Genomic DNA, 25,384 nt, shown 5'->3' with positions numbered 1-25,384 from the left:
CGAACACATTCCACCTTTTGATGTGCCCGCTGGCCTCGAGCCCACCACCGGAGAGATAAGAGTGGAAACAGGCCCTGTGCAGGCTGCACCCTCCTGGGTCACGCGGGTGGAATCAACTCCGGCAGCAAAGGAATCCAGGTGGCCAGCAGGGGGCCATGCTTACAATTCCCAGTATTTTCCCAAAGCCCCAAACTTCCCCTATTTTCTTGGGGCTGGGGGGTGAGGGGAACACTCGAGAACACCGATCTTGAGATACACCTGATGGGGCCTGAAACATCATCTGTAGCACGGTGCCCTGGAGAACACCCACCTGAAAATCAGCTGCCGCCTCAGCCCCACCGGGTCTGCAGCTCCAAGTCTTCCGACAGGGATGCCTCCCAAGAAATCCCTTCCACTCCGCAAGTACCACATGCACACGCTACCCGGGGGAGCCACGAGCCACCGACTCACAGAGCCCCTGCAGACGACATGCAGGACCCCCACAGCTGACCCAGAACCTGGGCGGTGGTGCCATCGCCTCTCTGGGGAAGCTGCCCGGCGCCTGCTGCTACTGAGGGCGGCACGGAACGAGGATCTAAAACCCAAAGCTCCGAGCCAGCTCTTCCAGAAGCACAGAACCCCAGGGCCCGGGAGAAGGGAGAGGGGAGAGGGGAACAGGGAGGACCCCCATTTGCACAGACCAGGAGCTGAGCACGCGGAAAGGGGCTACAGCCCCCGCGGCAGCAGGAGCCAGGCAGCTCTTGCTGACCCTTCTCCAGGTCCACCGCACGCAGCGTAGGCATGGGTGAGAGTGACCCCTGGGCCTCCTAAGGCGGCACGCAGGACGGTGGTGCCCGGCCCGCACTCCCCCGAGATGGCAGCTGCTCAGCACCGGCTAACCAAGTAGCCTATGAAGGCTTTTCCCAGAATATGCCAGTGGGCAACTGTGCCTGTCACCCCGCCCAGAGCAGGGCAGGTTCTGAGCACTGACACGGGACAAACTCAAGGCCTCTGCACTCAGCTCTAAGTCCAAACACCGCCTGCACGCCTGGGAGGCGGGAGGCACGGTCACGGAGACCTCACCTTTCGGAACAAGGGCCCAGAGCGCTTGACTCTACGGAGGGTGGGAAGGACAGAAGACAAGACCAAGTGGAAAGACACTAAAACCCCAAGAAGGTTCCGCTGTCCCCACGACCCTCAGCCCTGTAAAGCCCACGAGGCCAGTGGGCCTGCCAGCACAGGTGGGACACAAACTCCCACAATGCCCTGCGTGCCCCACGGGGGAGGAGCCGGCAGGGCGGGCTGGTGGGGAAGGTGCCCGCTGTCAGGCTGAGCTCCCCCAAAGCATTCTTCCTGGGGAGCCCGCCCTCAGCTCTGAAAACCAGTTCACCACCCCCCCACCCGCAATCTACATCCAGCCCGTGGACGCCTTCCTGGCCAGCAGCCTCCTGCTGGCCTTCGGACATGCTGGATGAATGCTGGCTTGTGATCTCTGGAACTGCACCTCCTCACACCTAGAGTACTTCCAGCCAAGACCTCCAGAGTCCAAATGCAGCTCTTGTTCAGCCAGGATATGGGGGGCTGCCAGAGGCCCTCCAAGACACATCAGGTTCTCCACAGATCTCTCCTGTGTGCCGGTATAAATGTGGGAGGCGGGGGAAACACCCCTTACTTCTCCCAGGGTGGCAGAACTCTCCTGCAAAGTCCTCTTTTTAGTCCTGTAGAAAGGCTTGCTTCCCGTGGACAGGAAGAAGGCTAGCGTGAGCGGGGCAATGACCTGGAGGTTCCGGAGTGCTCTCCCTTTGCTGCGGGTCCTCAGGGTGCCTGCTGAAGCCCAGTGTGGACCACGAGCCGGGGCGTCTCCGGGGTCACCCCTCATATGTGCTTCCGGGCTGCACTGGCTGCATCCTCAGACTCCTCAGGTAAAATCCATGTGACTAAGAGGGTCTTTCTGTTAGGCACTGCCATGATCTTGGCGACAGCAACTGCTCGATGGGGCCCGGGGAGCTACTGGAGCAGAGTCCAAGCACGAGGCCAGCAGCTCACGTGAAGGGATGACAGCGAGACTGACACCTGAGCCTGCCGTGTCCACGAGAATCCAGATGACTCCAACATAGTGACGAAGACACAGGCCCCCGTGAGTTACAGAACCTCATGCAATGAGGCCCACAGGGTCCCACCCCTGAGTCAGTGCCACTCTCCTGGCACGCTGCTGCCCACCCCTGACCCCCAGTACCTGACCCCAACATAAGGAGGCATTTCTAGACCCAGGAAGAAAAAAGTTCCCCAGCAGTGCACGGTGTAGGCGTCTCTGCACCAGGAGCCCGAGACAGGCCCTCTCTTAGGCCTGCAGGAGTGTCGGGGTGGACACATGCGGCCGCTTCCCCATCACTGAGGTTCGGCACAGGCTGTGCCGTGGCTGAGACGTGTGGGAAACTGCAGAAGGGAACTCCGAGAACCAGGACAGGCGGCTGTAGCAGATGAGCTTCCGCGGGGGCACAGGCCACCTGGCCGGGAAGTTGCACCGACTGTGCTCTGCACTCCTCCAGGGGGAGCTGCAGCCTGGCATGCGTCAGGCTGAGCCGAGGGGACAGCCATGCCACCGACACGGGGGATGGGCCCTGATCTAGGAGGAAGAGAGAACTTCCCGGAAGACGAGCAGCCTTCCAGACCCTGGGCACCAACATCTCATGACCACCTACGGAGCCCTCGCCCAGCGCTGGGCACCACCAGGGTCCACTCCAGCTGCCCAGGAGGCCTGTGGCCAGTTCCTTCCACCACACAGCCCCTCCAAAGTGCCTGGACCACAGGCAACCAAGCCCCAGGCCACCACGGGCACCTGCCATGTGAAAATGCTGGTCCCTGCATCTGAGTGCGGGTGGGGCCAGCACCCACACGGCCTTACAGGAGAGGAGGAGGCGTTCTTTCCTCCGTGGGTTCAACAGTCTTGCTGGCTAGCTACCAGGCTTCTCGCCGGCCTGCCTCTATCAGCACTTGTCAGGACCTCACTGAGCCAGCCTGCTACAGAACATGCCACACACAGACAAAAATCTGTGTTTCTTCCCACTGGGGAAGGGGTCAGTTTCTCCCAAGTCACTGACGTCCCCTCTGCTGACGAGGCCTTCCAGGGTCAAGGGCTTCTGCCTCTCCACTCTGGCCCGTTAGGAAGGAAAACCAATGTGACGGCTCTCAATGAAATCCACTTCAGTGAGCATGGGATGGCTTAGTGTGGAGCATGCTTTGCTGTCTATGTCGGGGCCTGCAAGTCTGATCCCTGGCCACCCACATGCCGAGTATGACCCCAGCAAGCACCCCAGGACACAAGTCCAGCCACTGTGACCAAGAGTACGTGAGAGAGCACCTGACTAAATACCAAGCCCCCATCAGAGAGCACGTGACAAAATACTAACCCCCCCATCAGAGAGACACCCCCGCCCCATCAGAGGGCACGTGACTAAATACGCCCCCACCATGTCCCCATCAGAACACTATCCACCAAAACGGACAGAGGACCAGGGTGAAAAGGGAAGCTCATACAAAATGGGGCCAGACAGGAATACTGCCCCACAGTTGGAAGCCTGCCTCATGAGCTGGGAGAGAAGGCACCTGGGACAGAGAAGAAATCATTAAGACAATGATGGTTGGAGGGATAGTTCGGGATGGGAAATGTGTGCTGAAAGTAGATAAAGGACCAAACGTGATGGCCTCTCAGTATCTCTCAAACCATAATGCCCAAAGTAGAGAGAGAGTATGGGAGAAATTGTCTGCCATGGAGGCAGAGGGAGGGTTGGAAAGGGGAGTACACTGGGGAATTGGTGGTGGAGAATGTGCACTGGTGGAGGAATGGGTGTTTGATCATTGTATGATGGAAACTCAAACATGATAGCTTGTAACTTATTGTGATTCAATAAAAAAAAATTATTTTTCAAATGGGGCCAGGAGAGATGGTACAGCTGGTAATGCGCTTGCCTTACACAGGGCTGTCCTGGGTTTGATCCTCGGAACCACTTATCCCCTGAGCCCACCGGGGTGATCCCTGAACACCACTGGGTGCATCCCCCTCCCCAAGAAAAGAGTTAAGCTCACGCAAATTGAAATGCTAACTTGGAGAGGGAGAGAGAATCCTCAGGAGGGGAGCACGGCACCTCAGTGGGCCCAGCAGTGAGCAGGGGCACCTGGAGCTCCGCCAGGCCAGGCCCGGCCAGGCCCCTCAGCAGGCTTTCAAGTGGGCGGTATGGGCCTAGGCGGCCTCCATGACAGAGCCCCGCGGGGCGCTCCGGCTCCTCCCTGTCTGGCCCACATTCCTGGCCTGTTTCAAATGTCAGGGACGAGCAGGCCGGGCAGGCTCCCCTCCCCGCCAGCGTTTTCATCTGCTTCCAAAACCAGATGTGTGCTGAGGCGGTGACCCGGGCCCACGGCCTGCCAGCCCAGAGCGGCAGGCTCCAGGGCAGCTCTGGGAAAGGGAATGTTCACTGCTCCTCTGTGCTGGACAAGGGGACTCTCTTTCCGACCGACGTTCACGTCTCCGCCTCCTGGGGTCTAACGGGGACGCCTGGGCTCCCCGAGACTTTTCTGCAGACTCTGCTCCCCGGTGCACCAGCAAGAGGCGAGGCCGCGGCCCGGTGTCTGAGATGCACTGAGATGCAAGGGCGCGCGGATCACCGAAGGCAAAGCTCTGCTAGGGCCGGGCCGAGAGAGGGTCTGCGTGCGCTTCACACTGCGCTTCCAGCTCCAAGGGAGGAACCCAGTGTCCTCCCCACTCTGCAGAGCTCAGCCCCTGCCACCACCCCTGAGCCTCAGCTCTGATTCCCAGTCCAGGGGTTGCAGGATTGCTGCTCATTAAACTGAACCACCGGGCACTGAGCCCTTCTGTTCCTTTCCTCCAAACGTTCCTCAAGTCGCTCACCCCTCTGGAGGCCACCCGAGTCCAGACACCGACTTGTCTCCCAAAGCTGCTGGGGGCTCCACAGGCAAGAGGGTAGGGGCCGGGGAGACAGCGCAACACAGAGGGCACGAGCGGCACAGGCAGCTGACCCTGGCTCAACCCCCAGTACCTTGGGCGGTCCCCAAGCTCACCGGGGGTCACTCCCGAACACAGCTAAGGCCCCTGAGCACTCTGAGCGTGGCCCACAAACCACGAAGACCACAAGACCAACAAGCATTTGCACAAACAGTCCCAAAGATCTGTCTTCTCGCTTGCACTTTGGCAGAAGAAAATGGGGAAGAAAATAAATCTCCCCCCAAACTAAAGTGGGGTTTTCAAGGAGATCCGCTGAGTGGCAGACATCTTGGAAAGACGGAATGTTGGACACAAACACAAGGGGCGGCGCTCAGGCGGAGCCGTGTGTGCAGCTGGAAGGCCCTCGAGTTAGGGGAGACGCGCCAGGCCTGCGGAGCATCAGCAAAGCTCCCCGCGGTCTCGGGAATGGCAAGAATGTGGAAGTGATGGAGTCATCGGCACGTTCCAATCTGGCCTAACACGCCCACCAAGGATAAAGCACCTGGTCTGTCCTGAGCCAACAGCCACTCCAAGCCCTCCCCGCCTGGAAGCAGATGGGCTGGAACCCCCATTTCCTCGGGCAGTCACAGTGCCAGTACCCAGGCACGCACTCCTGTCAAAGGTGCTTTCAGGCAGAAACATAAGTGGCAGGCATTCCTCACACCACCCGCCGCACATACGCCCTGGATTTAGGGACCGTATTTTTAGCCTGTGTGCGTATTACAGGACACTCACATTTCCAGTGGGTCTAAGAATCCTGCACGTTGCAGAGGTGATCTCTAATCCAGTGGGAAAATGAAGGGAAGTGGATGGACACTGTCAAAGGAATTGGTGTTGGGAACTTTGTTCCCCTGAAACTCAATTATGAATAACTTTGGAATTCACAGTGATTCAATAAATTGAAAATTAAAAAAAAAAAATCAGGGCCCAGCTCCACAGAGGGACTCTGTGGAGCACTGTCTGAGGCGGGACAGCGGCTTCCCCTGCAGCCACACCCACACCACGCCTCTTCTCTTCCTTGAAGACGCTCAGGGCAGCCCCCGGGGAGCCCTCTTGAACAGTTCTCTACTCTGTGATGAGAAGAGCTAGGACACCCCGCTCTCACTCCTTCGGGAAACCAAGTGGTTCTCGGTCGGGGACGGTGGGGTGGCACAAGGGGCTACAGGTGTGAACCGTGTGTGTGTGGGGGGGGGCGCATGATATGACTAGGGCCCACTAATCGGACATGGGGGTGGGGTGGGCACAGAAAGGAAACAAGGCAGGAAGTTTGAACATCTGCCGAGGCACCAGGACCTGGCAGACTGACTTCAGGATGATTCAGAAGGCCTCGGACACAGATGTCCAGTGCAGTAAGAGATAGTGAGTGGCCCTGGCAGTGCCCCGTGACTGTGTTTTGTATTGTTTATTTTGAGGTGCCACCAAAACAGTATCCAGTGACTAGCATTGCCAGGTCCTGTGGGGAGTGACAGTGCTCATCCACGTCCCTGGACCCAGCCCCACTGGCAATTCTTGGCTAAACGGGCAGGCGGTTCAATGCCAGGGTCTCCACAGCCCTCCTGGAGAAGGCAGGCTGTTTTCCTCGCCACCGCACTGATGTGCAAACAGAGGCAGAACCTATGTGGTTCGCTCAGGGTGACTGCGCTGTATCCACATCCAGCTGATTCACACCTCCTGAGACTCCAAAGGCCGTCAGGGCTCTCCAAGTACTCGATCCCTGGAGGAAGCTGCCTTCGCTCTGTCCGCCTTCAGAGACTGTCCTCCCAGTCTCAAGAGTCGCTCCTTGGAGTCAGTAAGCTGGGCAGGCTTGTGAGAACATTAACTAATGCTGATCATCTGCCTTAGGGCCAGGGTCCGGGGACCTGAGTGAGCACCGCCACCCTCCACAGGTGCTCACAGGGCACATGGCCTGGCAATGCTAGTCACACACAAACGAAACCACCACACACATGGAACAAGGAGTGCTCTCTAAGCCAAGCCCTGGTGAGCGTCTCGGTGTAGAGCTGTGGCAAGGTTTGGAAATAGAACGCTGGTCCAGCAGGTCTGAGGACTGAGGATGATGGGAAAGCAGCAGAAAGCAGGCCTCAAGTGAGCATGCCCTTCTCTGCAGCCCCCCGAGATTCAGCACAGTCAGGAGGAAGGAAAACCTTGCATGAAAGATAATCATTCCCAGCCTGCAGCAAATCTCAAGGGTTTCGTTCCCCACTAACCTGGAGCGCTGCTGTAGCTGCCACTCAATCGTAATTAAGCGTGCCTCTACATTCCATGAAGAGGGAGAGGGAGATTAACGATAATTAAATCTCTTCTGGGTTTGGCTCTGGAGCTGTCCTCGAGTAGCCTGCTGTCAGGTACTTACTCCAAAGCCTCCATCTGACAGAACTCCTACCACCACCATCTGGAACATCAATTCCGTCTAAGCGTGAAGGTTTCAATGATATAAAAGATAACGGGCCCACTGGGACCCGCAGGTCTGGAGCCGGCCAGGGGCTGCTCCTGCCTCTTCTATTCACGAAGCATCGAGAACGTGGTCGGCAATGGTTCACAAGGCGGGGGCAGGCCTCTCGGGGACAGGCTCTGTGCACAAGCCGGTTGACAGGGTCCTGGTAAGGAGCCTGAACAGTGGGCATGACAGGCTCAAGAAGGCAGCAACAACGGTACCAAAGGGCAACCCCTCAACCACTGGACTACAGAATTCTGATGTCTGGCACGATGAGTGCCAATGACGCCCAAAAGGCAGAGAGCGAACCATTCGCCCTGACTTCTTCCTACAGCAACGGGAAGGCACATTACCTCCACCGCCACCAGGGGCATTTCCACCTCCATCACCATCCCAGCTATGTGGGCTACGGAAAGCGGCAGCCAACAAAGACGGTCTAACCTCTCCCTGGCACTAGTGGTTCTTGTACTGCTGTCTGTTGCAACCGTACAGTGACAAGGCAATCGTACAGTGACAAGGCAAAACCTGTGCCTGGAGGTTGTGGGCACACCCAGAAGGGTGGGAGATGAAAGGGCCTCGGTGAGAAGGTAGACCCAAGGTAGACCCTGACTCTGCTACTACTTGGTACCAGAGACTCCGACCAACTCATTAAACCTGTCTCATCAATAACATGGGTTGGAAAATTAAGCTTGCAGTGTGCAATTTAAATTATGCAAACGATCTAAAACCGTATCTGGCACCTGAGAGGCCCCATTCAGCAATCAGGAGCCAAGGGGCCGCAGAGACAGTACAATGGGTAGGGCGCCTGCGCTGCACACGGCAAACCCAGATTAGATCTCCAGAATCCCTGAGCACCCCAGGAGTAATTCCTGAGTGCAGAGCCAGGATTCGCCCCTGAGCATCACTGGGTGTGGTGCCAAACCAAAAACAAACGAACAAGAAACCCCAGCAGGAAAGCATCCATTTGCTTGATCTGCACAACTAATGCCAACTTTGACGTGGCTTCAGAAGGCCACCAGGGAATGGCTGTCAGCATTACATGGACTCCAGTTCAAGACTGGAGGATGGGACAGAAATGCACTCAGGGCTGCAGGCTGGAGGATGGGGCAGAGATGCACTCAGGGTTGCAGAATGGAGGATGGGGCAGAGATGCACTCAGGGCTGGAGGCTGGAGGATGGGGCAGAGATGCACTCAGGGTTGGAAGGATGGAGGGGCTGGAGGCTGGAGGATGGGGCAGAGATGCACTCAGGGTTGGAAGGATGGAGGGGCTGGAGGCTGGAGGATGGGGCAGAGATGCACTCAGGGTTGGAAGGATGGAGGATGGGACAGAGATGCACTCAGGGCTGGAGGCTGGAGGATGGGGCAGAGATGCACTCAGGGTTGCAGAATGGAGGATGGGGCAGAGATACACTCAGGGCTGGAGGCTGGAGGATGGGGCAGAGATGCACTCAGGGCTGGAGGATGGGGCAGAGATGCACTCAGGGCTGGAAGATGGAGACAGATGCACTCAGGGTTGGAGGATGGAGGATAGGGGCAGAGATGTACTCAGGGCTGGAAGGATGGAGGAAGGGGCAGAGATGTACTCAGGGCTGGAGGCTGGGACAGAGATGCACTCAGGGCTGGAGGATGGGACAGAGATGCACTCAGGGTTGGAGGATGGAGAATAGGGGCAGAGATGCACTCAGGGCTGGAAGGATGGGACAGAGATGCACTCAGGGTTGCAGGATGAGGGCAGTGATGCATTCGGGGCTGAGACAGGGAGCCAAGAGCCCTATGGCAGAGGGAAGAACGGGGGCTGGTGTGAGACAACTGATGTGCGAGAAAAGGAGTGTCATTCAGCCATGGAGGCGGTCGGAGGCCCTGAGGCTTGGGTGCGTTCTGTTCAGGGAGGACTTTCAGGAACATCCAAAAGGCCACTTAGGATCTGACACGGAGAAACAGAAGTCCCTCCTTGTGGAAGGGGATCCTAAAAGTCCTGACATCAACACGAGTGTATCCATGGTGATGATCTTTCTGTTCCAGCAACAGACTCGTCACTGAGATAGAGACCATCTGGTCCTCACAGAGGAGAAGCCTGTGACCCAGAGAGACCTGGCAGTCACGGCAGGCCACAGCTAGACCCCGGCTTTCTCATCCCAGCAACACTTGCTTCACACACCATGCTTTCTCCTCCCAACCTGTCCCATCTTACATCATTAGCAAAAAGGGTCAAGATGCCCTTTTCTATGCCATTTCCCCCGAAAGGTTATGAAACTTTGAAACCTGGCCAACACCATACTGATGGTTAGTGCCAAAAGAGAGACCAGTATCCAGGTCATCTGATGTGTAAGTCACAAACCTTTCCAGGAAACCAAAATTTCCAAAGTGAATTCCATGAGAGTGAGAGAAACATTTGGTTCAAAGAAACCCTGGGCTTTGTTTTTCTATGTCTTGAACGGGGTAGGACTCAGCGCCTTTGAGAGGGGCTCGCAGGGAAGGAGACTCAGAGTCACCCCTTCTGGTTTCATTTCTCAAGTCAATTAAAAAGAAAATAAAATTTGGGGGCTGGAGCAATAGCACAGCGGGTAGGGTGTTTGCCTTACACGCAGCTGACCCGGGTTCAATTCCCAGCATCCCATATGCTCCCCCGGGCACCACCAGGAGTAATTCCTGAGTGCATGAGCCAGGAGTAACCCCTGTGCATCGCCAGGTGTGACCCAAACCCCTCCCCAAAAAAAGAAAAAAGAAAAGAAAATTTTAAGCTGAATATGTATATGGTCAAAAAGCATTGCTTTGGCACTGAGCTTCTATGCTTTAAGAAAACTTGTATTTCAAGGTCGGAGCAACAGTCTAGCAGACAGAGCACGGCCTTGTACACAGCCGTCCCAGGTTGGATCCCCAGCATCCCATCTGGCCCCTGGAGCACCACCAGGGGTAATCCCTGAGTGCAGAGCCGGGAGTAACCCCTGAGCACTGCCAAGTGTGCCTCCCTACCCCGGCCACCAAAAAGAAAAGAAAGCTTCCATCTCAATATCAAACACCAACGTCCTTCCTTCTGATGCTTACATGTACGTTCAAGTTAGTTCGTTAGGAGCTAGTACACACTGTGTTACAGCTAGCTTTTTCCTGTTCAAGATGAGCTCTGCTGGTGTTTCATTTCCGGAAGTAGGCGGAAAATCCAAAGTATTTGAAAGCTTCATGCCACTATCCTGCCCAGCCCACAAACCTCTCCTGCTTTCCCCCTCCAGGGCCCTGAGCCTTGCAGGCCCCACACAGCAGTGTGCAACTGTGAGAACAATCCGGCAGACAACTCTGAGCGGAGCAAAGGCAGGCTCAGACTCTGCCGGTCAGGTACAAGGTGTGGCTCTGGAAGTTTACTCGCCACTTCTCTAACTGGGAACGTTCCCGGTTGCTTCCCAGAGGACCCCGTAAGTGCCCGTGAGGATGGAAGGGTGTAAGACAGAATGTAGCACTAACAAGGCCCGTGGCCGGAAGTGCTTCTCACAGCTCATGAAGCTTCAGAGAGCTTTAATTTTGTTCTGGTACACATTTGGGAGAGAAAAGAAAAGAAGACTGGGGCACACCCAGTGCTGCTGAGCTCTCACTCCTGGTTCTGTACTCAGGGCCATATGCCAGGCCAAGGATGGCAGTGGGGTTGGCGGCACACAGGCAGGCACCTTATGCCCTGTTCTCTCACTTGGCTCCTTGTGAAAAGAAGTTTTATGGACAGTGAAAAGAGGGGAAAGCCAAATTCTAAAGCTGAGAGCAAACAACTTCTATTTTGAACTGTACATAAGTGGTGCTCAAGACCTGTTTTCTGGCTCTGCCCGCAGGGGCTCACTCCTGGCAATGCTTGGGGGACCATCAGGGGTGTGGAGGATCAAACCTGGGTTGGCCACATACAAGGCAAGCACCTTGCTTGCCATACTGTTGCTCTGGCCCTATTTCAAACTTTTAATCTCCTCTGCAAAGCCCCTCCAAGTCCCCCAGGTGGCTGACACTGAAGGTGACAGACACAGGTAATCTTCCGTGACCTGTCGGTGCAGAGTTCCAAGCCCAGGAAGTCCTAGGAGGTCTACAGTAGCTGCTGGAGAACCGTCAGGCCAGTCTCTGGGACCGTGTGCTCCCCAAGGAACAAGCCCACGGGCTCCGTACCTTTCCCTTCATTCATCTGCTTCCCTGAGATTTAACTCTCTCCCTGCTTCGGAGGAGGCAATTAATTCATCTCACTCCTAACTGGACCATAAAGAGCTCGCTATTCTGCATATGAAAGACCTCATCAGAATTCCAAAGAGCTCCAGCCTCATCTGGAAAAGGAGGTCAGGATGAAGGGGGGGCCCATGGCGGCTCCCCCTTCCTCTCCAGGCAAATCACACTGGTGGCGCTTCAGAAGGATGGCGCAGGGCCTCCCTGACCCAGAAGAGGACCCGGTTCAGGCGTCCACCTCAGCTGGCAGCGTGAGAGAACCCCTCCCTCTGCAGAGGCGGTGCCAGGAGGGAACAGAGTTGGGGGTTAGGGGGCTGCTTTAGTCTCCACAGCTGCAGACCAGTCAGAGCAAAAGGCTTGCATGAAAAGGCTCACCACAACTTTCCAAGGAATGGAGTTCATTAAAATACTGCTGGAGGCCTTGGCTGAAATGCTTCTCCCCCTTGTAAATGGAAAACTGCAGCAGTGTCGCCTGCAGGAAAGCTCCGAATAAGCCTCGAGACATCCAGACAGCAGAGCCCGTGCAGGGGGGTTGTCCAATCACCAACTGTGGGAGCCATCCCCCTACCCTGGCTTCAGAGACAATGCCCTGCCCAGAAAACTCTGCAGACCCTGTAACTAACGAGAGTGGAAGCCACGTCCCCCCCGCAAGTCGGGGCAGGAACCCACAGGGACCAGTGATGGAACCACATCTCCGAACTGCACTGGCTCTGAGCACTGCATCCATCCCCGTGGGAGCCAGTAAGCGCAGCTTCTGGGCGTTCTGCATGCAGCAAGGGAGCAAGGGAGAGACTCTGACAAGAGCCCTGCCCCAAGGGGCCTGTCCACACCAGATGCCACAGACACAGCCCCAGGAAGTTAGGGCCCACTGTCCAGGGGCATAAACCCGACTTAGGGCTCTGCTAAGAAAGCACTCCAGTCAGAATTCTTGCAACTGAACAGGTTATGAATTGAAATACTTTTTTTTTTTTTTTTAGGACAAAAAGACACTCTACTTGAGAAAATCACTTCTGAATTTGTCTTTGAAACTACAGAGATAGGTCTTTGCTCTCCCCTACAGTCAGGAGCACTTCAAGGAAAGAACCTGAAAAGCAGTGAAAGACGCCAGGTGAGGCTGGAGCAACGGAACAGCAGGGAGGGCGTTTGCCTTGCATACAGTCAACCTGGGTTTGATCCCCGGCATCCCATATGGTTCCCCAGCACCACCAGGATAACCCCTGAGTGCAGAGTCAGGAACAGCCCGAGCATTGTTGGGTTTAAAAAAAAAAAAGAAGAAGAAGAATGCCAGGTGAAGGCAGTCACCACACGTCAAAGGAGGGCAGAAACTCAGCGCTGCCCAAGAGTGAGCCTGGTGCAGGGACGCCCACAGGGCTGCAGTGCGTGCTGGAGCCTGACCGGATCCCGACCCTCCTGCCCAGACCACGGGCAACCACTGAGGGGGCGACCCCTAAAACTGAAAATTAAGAAAATCATACATACGGAGTATGAAGAGGTCCCTGGTCCTTCTGAAAACTCCTGAACCCCCCACTAAGTGTCAGCAGGGCACAGGGCCTCAGCCTGGATGCCAGGGGTCCGGCCCCCAGCAGACGTCAAACACTGCTGGAAGAATCCCTCATTTCCACAGCTCCTCACAGTGGACCAGCAGGGGTGGGAGAAGCCAATCACAGTTTCCTCTGTGAAAGACCCAGTTTTAGGGTCCTGTATTCTTCTATGTGGAAAGAGGGCTGAGGAATGCAGGTTATGTTCCCCCCAGGGCTGATCACAGTGTCAAGTACAGAGGAGGTACTCAGCTATTTGGCTGACTGACTGTGTGTGATGCTGGGACGCAAATCCAGGGACCATGCACATGAGGCTGGGCTGGCTACACTGCTGCCCAGGGAGAGGGCAAGTTAAATACCGCCTCTCAACTGCAGGAGGAAGGGGGTGGGACGGGACAGGAAAGAGATCACTACCATGGTGGGAGGAAGTGATCACTCGGAGGGTGGGGAAGGTGCTGAAATGCGACGCAGTGCTATGCATGAAACCCTATCAGTTAACAGGGCTGCAAACCACAGAGCCTAAAATTTATTTTAAAAAGTGCCTGTCATACCAGAGAGATGGTACCACGGGTAAGGCATCTATCTTTGCACACAGCCCGGGTTCAATCCCCAAAACCACATATGGTACCCAGTCCCGCCAGGAGTGATCCCTGAGCACCACCAGGTGTGGCCACAAAACAAATCATGCCTGTCCCAGAGGCAGGTAGATGGGCGGGAAGGAACTAGGGACATTGGTGACAGGAAGTAGACACTGGTGAAGGAACTGGTGTTGGAACATTGTATGCTGTACCCTAGGAGAGTAACTCTGGAATTCATGGTAACAAAATAAAAAAATAAAGGAAGGAAAAAATACTGGCACGAGAGGACAAGAACGAAATGCCAATCTCTGGATCTACCTGCCTGCAGATTCCTGAGGGCAGGGTGGATCTGCTCCCGGGGCTACAGGATCCAGATTTCATCACCCAGGAACAGAACTGAAACTGACGGCTCAGTCACAGCTGTCACTGGCGAAATAATCTCCTGCTTTCACTGGCCCAGCAATTAGAAGCCTGTGTGGCAATGCTCAGTAGAAACCAGGCAATGCTATCAAGGAGCTATCAACAAGCCATCATTTCACAAAGCGGGCCTGGTGCCGGCCCCGCAGGATGCCTGCCTCACGGTCAGAAGCACACCATGCCACGGGTTCCCCACCACCTCCTTTCCTGGGCCCCTGGGTGCACGCAGGACCTCAATACACCAAAGGACAAAGTGTCAGCACAGGCCTCAAGCTCCTCACGCTGTCCAGAACAGACAACTTCTGCAAGCTGCTTCTAGTACAGGCACTGCTGACGCCAGCGGGGCAAGAGGCTGCTAGAAGTCCCATCTATTTTTGGAGGGCAACTCTGGCTGCTAGAAAGAAAAATGTGCTGAAATGAAGACCGATCAAGCATCAGGATGTCTCTGGCTCTTCCAACTCACAGATATGGCCGGGAAGGCTTGGGTGCTCTCCCGGAGCTGATACCGCCTCACTCCCTCACTTGAGTCAAGCCAGGGACAACCAAGAGCCTCTGGATCTCTGGAGGCTGATCACAAAGAAGAGAGAAGGAATTAAATACAAAGTGGTCGGCATTTACAAGCCAAGAAACTCTGGTCTCGTTAAGCAGATCTTAGGATATGTTTGGTTTGCTCTTATAAAAGGGGAAGGAACGATGGGTTTTCTCAGAGATTTGTAGAGACAATCTGTAGAGACAAACTCCTTCCTCAGCCCGGGAATATATAATACTCGCAATATACTCGCACCCACCCCCCAAGCAGAGAGGTTCCAAATGGGTGCTGCTGGTGTGCAGAGTACAGCCAGAGGGGGGCCAAGTCCGGAAGCCGAGGGAGCATCTTAGCCGCATGTGATTCTTGGCCCACATGGACATGTGGGTATTTCTGAAACCGCTTAATAACGCATTTCAGCTGGCTTCGCTCTAGGACAATTAGATTAATATATAATAAAGTGATGTTTTCGCCATCTGCAAAGGAAGGTCATTTCCCACCAACTGGAATATGCATCATAGTCCCAATGCAGCAAAAGCTCTGATGCTGGAAAGGAAAATGAAAGCTGATCCGACATGATAAATCTGGCGGCCAAGCATGCACCACGCCTCTTTTTATAGAGTCCCTGAGATCAGACCACTGAAGGGCGGGATCAACTCCCCTCGGGCCCTCTGGCCGCAACATCTAAGCAAGGCAAGTCCCTTTAAGGGGAATGTGGAGAAATCCTAACATTCTTGTCCTTAAAATTGGATACTTCTCTTGAAAGCAACCACTTCTCCATTATTTCAGGCAGGCTGGCAGGCAGGCAAGCAAACATTGTAGGAATGACTGCAATTTGCACTGAGCAGTGCTTCTGTTACTTTCAAAATATGGGAACTGATCACACATTACATGAACTGAGCACCTGGAGACAGACCCCCAGGCTCACATGGACAGTGTGAGTTTCCTGAGAACACAGCTTGGAGGAAAGAGAAACTGCAGGTGGACTTCTGAGGCCCAGCAGTGGACTCGGCACTGACCGACCTACATGAATGGAAGGACTTTGCATATCCAGCAAATGAGAGAAGATGACAAGTGGCCACTCACAGGGAAAACAGTAAAAACTTCCAGGGCTGGTCAAGAGTCCAGGACAAGAGGCCGGAGAGACACTACAGTGGGTAGGGTACTTGCCTTGCATGCCGCCAACCGGGTTCAATTCCAGGTGTCTCTATGGTCCCCCAAACCCACCAGGAGTAATTCCTGAGTGCAGAGCCAGAAGTAAGCTCTGAGCACCATCAGTGTGGCTAAACTGCCCCTCCCTCAAAAGAAAAAGAAAAAGAATCCAGGACAAATCCAGTCTAACTGTTTCTCCTATGACATAGGGCAAAGAAGCAAAATCCTCAGGGCAAGATCATTCATCTAAAAGTGGCCTAGGGAGGGAGGCAGGGACAGCTCAAAGGGTTGAGCACATGGGCTGCATGCAAGACCATCATTACATGGTCCACCACACACCAGGAAAGACTCCCCCACCCCAAGCACCAAGCCAGGAGTCGACCCTAGCATGACAGTATCGTTTTAATGAGTCACATTTTGGGAGGTGCTGATTACTGAAAAGCCATGCTTCATTGCCTTTCTGACAGTCCTCATACTTTTAGTCCTCAAACTAAAAGACTAATGAGAATACTGGTTCCTCAGCCCATTCAGGAACACGGGGATCGTTCCTGCCTCCTGCAGCCTTAGGAGGTGGCTGGTGGTCACGGGACTGACTGAAAGGGCAGAACACAGGTTCCTTATGACCCGGAGGAGTTTAACCCCCTCCACCGCCAGGTGCAGCACTGTGAGTCTGGAGGAGGCGGAACTGCACGTCTAGGGTAAAGGGCAGAGGCCCGTGACTGGCCTCCACCTCACCCAGAAGGCAGCTCTCTTCCAGCTCCCCTGAAGCAACCCACAGGAATAGTCCCAAGAGGCTCCATTTGGAGAAAGAAAAGTGTTTCCAGTCTCAAACTGTTTGAAAAACTGTGTGACTTTTAAGTTAAAACTAGAAAAACATCTACTTGCATTGGTAACGTTGATAAATCGACTTCTCCCCATGCAGGTCGGAGTGACGTCTGGGAAGGATGAACCGGCTGGACTGTGTCGCGCTGGGTGAAACGTCCTCGGCGGGGCACGGGACCCTTTCCCCTAGAAGGTCCCAGCGACTGGGCTCACGGCACACAGCGAGCCTTGGGACCCTGGGCACACAAGAGCCCCGACTTTCCCGAGTCTAAACCCGTGTTCAGGTGAAAGGGTGCTGCAAAGACTAATAGTGCGGCTAGAAGCACCCAGCTCAGACCTGGGCACGCAGGGGTATTCAGCCCAGCAGGTACCCAGCGTGGGCCGGCAGCCCCTCCCCACCCCCACACAAGACGGTGCTGACACTGCTCCCCAGGACCCACAACATATTCTGGGGGAGATACGGTGTAGCACTTCAACTGGTGCCAAACCAAACCTGCACCTGCCACACCCAGAATCTGGCAAAGGTGAAGGCTGGCTCTTGAGGCTCCCCTCACCAGCCACCCTCTGAGTTCACGAGGAGCCCAGGGACACGCGGCGTATGTGGCCAGAGACCCAGCTGACCGGGTTGCCATGAAAACAGCTCTGTGCTCAACTCGGGGAGAGAGAGTAAGGAGGGAACCCCAGAGCCAGCACACAGCTGCAGTGGATCACGCCAGTTGCCATAAGAACAAAATAGCCTGTTAAACACCATGAGTCTACTGAGAAAAATTTACTCATCATTTCTTACTTCCAGGTTTGGTTTATTTCTAAAACAGAGTAATAACTGAATTGGCAAACCGAGCTTAAACTCAGCCAAGCACACTTCCACACTGCCGTGAAAAGCAGCCGCAGCCTCAGCACCTGACAGGAAGGTGGTCAGACCTTCAACTCTGCCCACCTCTTCCACCTACACCCAAAAGCTCTGGAGGAGAAATTTACAAAGACTCGAGCGGGCCCCAGACCAGACCTTGGAGCCTGGCCCTGCGGGAGTGCTGGGAGGTAAAACAAGGCCACTCCATCGAGTGCTCAGCCCAACACGCTGCACTCCAAGGTCAGCAAGTGGGCTGGTGCCCACAGTGACCACATCAGATCCGGGCTCCTTCTGACTCTGACGGCAGCCTCCAGCCTACCTAGTTCCAGACATCGTTCCAAGTCCTCTGTGACAGGCTGGGGTCACCAGCTGAAAACCAGAAGTCAGCCCTATTGCCGAGAGGCTTCGAGCAGCACAGAGAGCAGGAGAGAGGGCTGGTCTCACTCAACCGGCCGCTTTCTCACCTTCACTCACTCCCCGAGGGCCGTCCCAGAAAGTCACTTTGCCAACAAAGAGCAAATTTCCGCCTCCTCCCCTCCCCCCCAGACCAAGTTTCATATGCTCGTGCCCTGACTCTATACACAATCCTTTCTACCAAACCATGGGAAAGTTACAAGAACAGAGACAACGTCCAAGTGTAGTCTGCCTGCCAAAGCCCCTTCCTGCACCCAGTTCCCTGCAGGGGTTGAGGTCCCTCCAGGCCTTGCTCGTGACAGGCTGAGCGCACAGCAGAATGGTCGGCATCACCCCACCTGCTGCGCCTTAATACTCAGGTGAAATACCCGCCATCTAACAGTTACCTTCAACTCCAGAGGGCCCCAAACTTACTTGCCTACTGCTCGGTTTTGTTTTTTTTTTTTGGTTTTGTGTTTGGGGTCATACCCGGCTATGGTCAGGGGTTACTTCTGACTCTGCACTCAGGAATCATTCCTGGCAGTGCTCAAGGACCATGTGGAATGCCGAGGATCGAACTCAAGTGGGCTGCATGGAAGGCAAACGCCCTACCCACTATTGCCCTCTTTTTAGAAAAACCAAGCAAAACCTAGCATATACCTCCACCTTCACGAAATACGCCTTCTTTAAATAAGCCAACACTAAGTGCCCCCTGAACTGGACCAAGGCTCTACCCCACTCTTCTAGGCACTTCCATCAGAAGCATTTGTCGTGAGGGCCCTCCAGCCCACGAAACCTCCCAAATCACCATAGGTGAGAGCGAGTTCACAACTCCAGCAGGCTGGACTCTGGCACAGAAACAACAGACCTTTCTAGGCTGCTGTATGGAGGCGGACCCGGGAGTAACACCACTCACCTGCAGTCATCTTCCACCTTCCCCTTATTCCTTTATCAAGGGATAAAGCCATCGGGAACACATAAGCTCCCAAACCACCTGATAATTACCACCCAAGCAGCCAGGGGACATGGTGAAAAGGGAGGGCCCGGGTTCATGATCCAGAACCACCAGAAACACTGGCACACTGACCCAGGAACTCGGGAGGGTGCTTGGGGACTGATTTTCTTTGAATTCTCAATACTTCTCCCAGTTTCATGGATTTTGGGGGGAATACTCTGAGCATTCTCAAATAATACTATGGAGCGAGTTACTCTCAGGCAGCAAGTTTTCTAAAAGCCAACATTAGCATTTTGTGTCATTTCCCACCTGAGGGGAAGCTGCCGAAGTTCCAGACAGGGCCACCTCCACCATCCCACCTCGCCACCACACACACACACACACACACACACACACACACACACACTCAGGCATGGCAGCAGGGCCAAGCCCAAGTGGAGCTGTTGGACACACACACACACACACACACACACACACACACACACACACACACACACACACACACTCAGGCATGGCAGCAGGGCCAAGCCCAAGTGGAGCTGTTGGAAACCACCAAACTCCACCACCCCACTCCCTCCCAACACACACAGACACACACAGAGGTACACACACACACACACACACACACACACACACTCCTGCGTGGCAGCAGGGCCAGGCCCAAGTGGAGCTGCTGGAAACCACCACCAAGCCAGCCGGGTCCCAGGAGCCAGACTGCCTGACCAGCCTGAGCTCCTGAGCAACAGGCAGCTCTGGAAGACAACCACAGCCACAGCAAGCACACTGGACTCAGGTGTGGTGCCTGGCCGCAGAGAGGAAGTTTTCCGTGGGTTCTGAATTCTTCACAGAAAACGAGACATAGGCCACAGGAAAGTACTGGAACACAGTACTTACCAGGTCAATCAGGTCGCTGAGGTTTTTCTCAATTTGCTGAGGAGGCAGGCGCCTCATTAAGTCCAAGGCACAGTCCAGCTGCTGGTCACTCTGAAAGGAGAAAAAGTGTCTGAGTCATTTTGCCAACAGCCAGCACCTAAACACCCCTGTAGAAAGCATCCACGAGGTTTCCGCTTGCCCAGGGTGTCTGCAGCCTTCTCCTCCAGTGCGGAGAAACCAGACGGCCCAGGGTGACGTGGGCAGAGAGCTCAGAGCTGCTCTGTTCCAAACACATCTTGCCAGGCGGCAGAGGCTAAGCCACAGACTCCACGCAGCTTCCATACTGAGCATGGCCCGGCATCATGTCGGGCTTAACCTGTGTCACCTGGATGCAAAGAGCAGGCGACGAGTCTCGATGTGTCCCAAGTCAGGCACAGAAAGACAAAGAGCAGGTTCAAACACACTCTTGGGCTCCAGTGCATCAGCCAGGGGTGGCACATTTCCCTGGTGCCAGGTCCTCACCTAGGAACCCAAGAGCAGAACCACATTTGTAGAAAGGGGGCTACCAGGGCAATATCCTGCCACAGGGGTCTGCGAGGGTATGGCGGCTGGGCGTGGGTTGGGGCCACATCCGCTAATGCGCAGTGGTTACTCTTGGTTTGTGCATTGAAGAATTTACTGGCGGTGCTCAGGGAAGCATTTGGGATGCTGAGATCAAACCCAGGTTGGCCTCATGCAAGACAAATGCCTTGCCGGCAGCACTATCACTCCGGCCCCTCAACACTCTCTTTAAACTGCATGCTATGTACTGATAATTCTCTCCCTGCAAATATAAACTGAGAGCCACAAGCACAGGTCATTGTAAGTGTGCAACCGCTTATGATGGCAGAACCGAGCAGGGATAAGGCTGGAAAGCACAAAGAGTAGTGCCAGGGAGGATGCTCCGTGTTGGAGCACCAAGGAGGAACACTACGGGGCCAACACTGCCCACCAGGAGGCCTCTCTGACGGCTATTCTGCAGATAATCGGCCCAGACGGATACCTCGGGCAAGTGCTTAGCCTCTAACAGAGGCAGTTTTCATTTCACAGGGCTACTAGAGTACCTGTATTTGACTTGCAATATTTCTCTGTATGTGGGTGTGTGTAAATACATGTTTAATAAAGTTTAAGATACAAGTATTTTACAGCACTGGCCCCACCCAATGCAGTCCTGCAGTCTCCCCTGCTGCTCTAGACTGAAGCTCAGTGTCCATCTCCATGAATAGCTCCATGCTGGCTGTACAAAAAGGGAAAACTCAGGTGAATCTAGTTAACAAATACTTAAAAATGGGCCAAAACCGTATCACACAACCCTCAACAATGAAGATACACACAAGCATAGGAAAATTCTTCACTTCATAGGCCAGCAAAGAAACGCACGTTAAGGCAACAATGGGCAGGCTGGAGCAGTAACAGAGCAGGTAGGATGTTTGCCTTGCACACAGTCGACCCAGGTTCAGTCCTGGGCGCCACTGAGTGTGGCCCAAAACCAAACAAAATAAAGCAACAACCAGGTCACATCACAGGCCGATTCCAACAGTTGACTCTGGCCAACTCTGGAGCAATAACTTTTTTGGGGGGAAACACCCCGCCGTGCTCAGGGCTAGTCCTGGCACTGTGCAGGGGGTGGGGGTGGAACTGTTTCATGTCCTGCCAGGGATCACTCAGGCCATCCCCACCCTTGGGCTCTCAGGCCTTGTGGCCAAAACACCAAGTGCTGAAGCAGGGTGTGGAAAAGAGAAGCAAGGAAACGCTCATTATTAGTGGACGGGTGGAATGAACAGTCTAGCCACTTTCAGACAGTTTGGAAGCTTCTTCTAAGACAAAACAGGTTATTCTGCAACAGTCTAGCCACTGGACTCCGTGGTGTATTGCCCAAAGGGGTTGGAGACACATTCACACAACAAACCTGCATGTGATGTGTTTAGCAGTTTTATTCATAAAATTCGGAAGCAACCAAGACGACTTTTAGAATGTGAATGAATCTCTGTGTGTATGTGTGAGCACGCGCGAGTGTGCGTGAACTGGAGGGACAAATAGGCAGAACATAAAGTTCATTTATTGGAGGGACAAATAGGCAGAACATTTACTTTCACTACTCAGCATGACATCATAACGGTGGATCTGTGTCATCAATCTGTCCAAACCCATGAGATATAGGAGACCAAGAGAGAACCCTCATAACACTATGGACTTTGCATGTCGAGTCACTGATTCCCTCTGGTGGGAGAAGTTAATAGCATGGAGGCTATACTGCAAGGAGACAGGGATCATTCAAGGTCTCTGTACCTTCTGCTCAATCTGCCGTGAGCCTGTAACTGTGAACTAGGGCTTCTCAACAGAGGTTGAGGCTGCCCTCCCCACAAACCCCCAGGAGACATCTGGAAATGTACAGACGCATCTTTTGGACATTTTTGTCCGAATCTGGGGAGGGGAAACTATGAACGTCTAATGTGAGAGGCCACATTTCCTACAATACAAAGTACAGAATCGAGTTATGTGGCCCAAAGCATCACTACATTGAGTTCAAGAAACCCTGGTTTCCAATTACCTGGGCCAGAGACACAGTATCAGGTAAGGCTCTGGCCTCGCATACAGCCGACCCCAGTTTGATCCCTGGCAAGCGCAGAGAGCTTGTTCTCGAGCAGCCCCTGAGCACCACCAAGAGTGGCCCCAAACACTTCCCCATAAGTAAAATAAATAAATAAGTTTCATTTCTGGCAACTGCAGACTCCTAGACTCTGACCTAACCCCAGAAAACCGCCCAGGCAGAGAGACATTTCAGAGACAGTTCCAAGTGGGAGATTACGCCCAATAGCACAAATCCTCTGGTCTTTGTAGTATACTCAGTGGGACAGTAACAATTTTCTGAGAACAGGAAAACACACTTCAATATTAGAAAGCCTACCCACACTGCAGCTTGAGCCCAGAACACCCTGGGGCTCGGAGCTGACTACAGGCTGAAGAGCATATCACTGCTCAGGAAGGGAAAAGCTGAAAGTGACCCGAGAAGGTCAACATGGGAAGTCGGTATTTCAACCCTTCCCTGGAGCCTGCTCAGGCCCGCACTGCCCATATACAGGGTCTCCTCCAGACCTCTACTTGTAGCTGAGGCCACTACCAAAATACAAAAATAAATAAATAAATAAATAAATAAAAAAGTTTAAACCCACATTTGCATCAATCTCAATCAATTGTAACTGAAGATATTTGTCATCGGAAATCTTCACTGCTAATCTCAAGGAACTAGATCTCTACCATTCAACTTGGGTTTTTCTGTTTTGTTTTAGTGAAGCAAGATATTTTTTATTGAACAAAGTTTCCTTAGAAAGATGTGAGTAGGGAAGAAGGAAAAGAAATGTGTGTCGGGGCAACACAAGCTTGAACGAGCCAAGAGACACAAAGCTACAGGCTAAGGCAGAACACAGGCCAACCTGTGATGAGCCGACCTCACCGAGTGAGGCAGAGCAGAGTTTACCTGCAGCTGCTGGTGCAATCAGAGCTAACAGGAACCCGGCGGGCTCCAGGAGCAAACAGCACCAGAGAAAGAGAAACCCTGGGCGAGTCACAGCTGAGAGCCACAGCCCGAGACTGTAGAACAGGGCGATGATGGGGTGAGGCAGCACGCTGCAGGACACCGAGCTCACTGCCACCACTGTCAAGCTCCGTAATTAGTGCCACTGGCCCCGCGACACAGACAGGAATGTGGAGGGTGGGTGGGAGTGCAGGTGCCAACTTCAAACCAAGATAGGAAGGTTTTTTCACATTTTCTTGGTTGAGATAAGAGGATGGTTGTTCCAAAATTCAGTAGAGTAGTTTTAAGAGAAGATGAAAGTTGATGTTCACCAAACTTGCATGAAGTGGGGATGTAAAGGCATAGTCTTTGCATGATGATGCTGTGTCTAGGTCACTATATTCCTTGGTAGTATGAGATAAATCGTTTTTAGTTTTCACATATGGGTTGTCCAGTTTTCCCCAAGATCATTTATGGAAGAGATTATCCTCAGCCTGTGGTACATTCTTGGATCCCCTGATGTAAATTAACTGACCTAGTTTATTGATAACCTGGGTTTATTCCTGGACTTTCTGTTCTGTTCCACTATCATTGTTTACTAAATTATTTCTTAAGGGTCTTAGAAACAAAACAAGCCCAGGGGCAGGAGAGCAGGAGCTGGGATTCAGGGCTCCAGGTCTGGCCCATCGCTGGATGTCAGTGAAACAAGCTGCTCAGCAACCCCACAGGGGCGCATCTGGCCTAGACGCTCCTGAGACGTCCCTCCTAGGAGGACAAGGCCCTGGTCCTGTCACAGAGGCAGGTGCGGTCAGTGGGAGTCCCTGCCCTGTGCTCAGCCAGCCCAGCCCATGAGAGGCCTGAAGCTGGGTGTCAACTCTACAGCTGGGGTCAGAGAGCAACCGTGGGCAGGGCCCTGAACGAGGCCAAATGAATGACACATCTCTGCAAATCGCAAAGAACCACCCACAAAATAGCAAACAATCCCAAGGCAGCGAGATGCGTGCAAGCAGAGAAGTGAGTGTGGCCAAGCTGCACTTACACCCATTTGCTCTTCTGCACGTGGCAGTTTTCCAAGCTCTTCTACCAAGTGACTTCTTCACATTTCCCTGCAGTCTGCACACTGTCATCCCAGGACAAAGGGCACTTACATGCTGGGCTCCTGAAAACTCAAAGGACCCACTTCCTCTGAAAACTGAGCTTTACCAGCACTGCAGGGGGTTCTGGGTTGAAAGGTAAACAGTAAAATGACCACTTCGCACTCCAGAATTCTCTGCCCATTCAATTAGTCATCCCATAATTACACGGATGTTTCCTAGGTGACAAGCACTATTTTTGAATAGTGAACATAACAAAGTCCCTGTCTTTTGGAATTTAAGGAGGAATCAAAAGCAACATGGGGAAAAAATCACTAAGTCTTAGGGCGTCAAAATATGGAGGAGGAGGGCGCGGGAGATAGTAAGGCAGGTAGGGAACTTGTCTTGCGCACAGTCTACCTGGGTTCAACACCAACCCCTGCCCCTGCAACTCCATGGGTGTCCCAGCATCACCAGGTGTGGCAGGGTGGAATTCTTGGAAAAGGAGAAGCTATAGAAGAACCCGAGACCATGGAAAGACCATTACAGTGCAAGGGACGAGATTAGGAGATCAACAGGGCAGTGCTTTCCTGTGACAACGCCCTGGTTAATTTTTAATTTCATGTACACAAAACTCCAGGGGGAAAAAAATCATATGGAAGAATTGTATAAAAGCTCCTCCTGAGGGGGGTTGCATGCGGCCGACCTGGGTTCCAACCCCGGCATCCCATTTGGACATTGAGCACGTCCAGGAGTGACTCCTGAAGGCAGAGCCAGGAGTAACCCCACCAGGTGTGGCCCAAAACAAAAGCAGAAGATAGAATAAGAGCTCTTCCCCAGCAACGGAGCTTGCTCTCCAAACCCATGTTTGTCTCTGTGTTTCTTGGCCTGCTTGTCTCCATTATGGAGAAGCCTGTTTTCTCTTGTACTTCTCCCCCCCTCTCTCTCTCCCCCCACATCTTTCTACATAAACTTAAATTGGAACGACCTTGCTTCGTCACCTTACCTCCTCCTGAAATGCCTTTTCTGTGAGAGGGGATGGGGCCACAGTGCCTC

General features: G+C 53.7%; 1 protein-coding gene across 2 annotated transcripts in view; it reads right to left on the bottom strand.

The window, feature by feature from the left end:
- CAPZB (capping actin protein of muscle Z-line subunit beta) overlaps positions 1-25,384 on the bottom strand; it is a 105,430-nt gene that overhangs the window by 32,886 nt on the left and 47,160 nt on the right. For both annotated transcript variants that reach the window (XM_055137530.1, XM_055137531.1), the window contains exon 2: positions 19,724-19,813. In XM_055137530.1, coding sequence (XP_054993505.1) covers positions 19,724-19,813 — 90 coding nt within the window. The remainder of the gene's footprint in view (positions 1-19,723; positions 19,814-25,384) is intronic.

This window comes from Sorex araneus, chromosome 5 (assembly GCF_027595985.1).
Source record: "Sorex araneus isolate mSorAra2 chromosome 5, mSorAra2.pri, whole genome shotgun sequence".
NCBI lineage: Eukaryota > Metazoa > Chordata > Mammalia > Eulipotyphla > Soricidae > Sorex > Sorex araneus.
The sequence above is the reverse complement of the archived record's forward strand: the minus strand, read 5'-3'. Positions and strand labels throughout refer to the sequence as shown.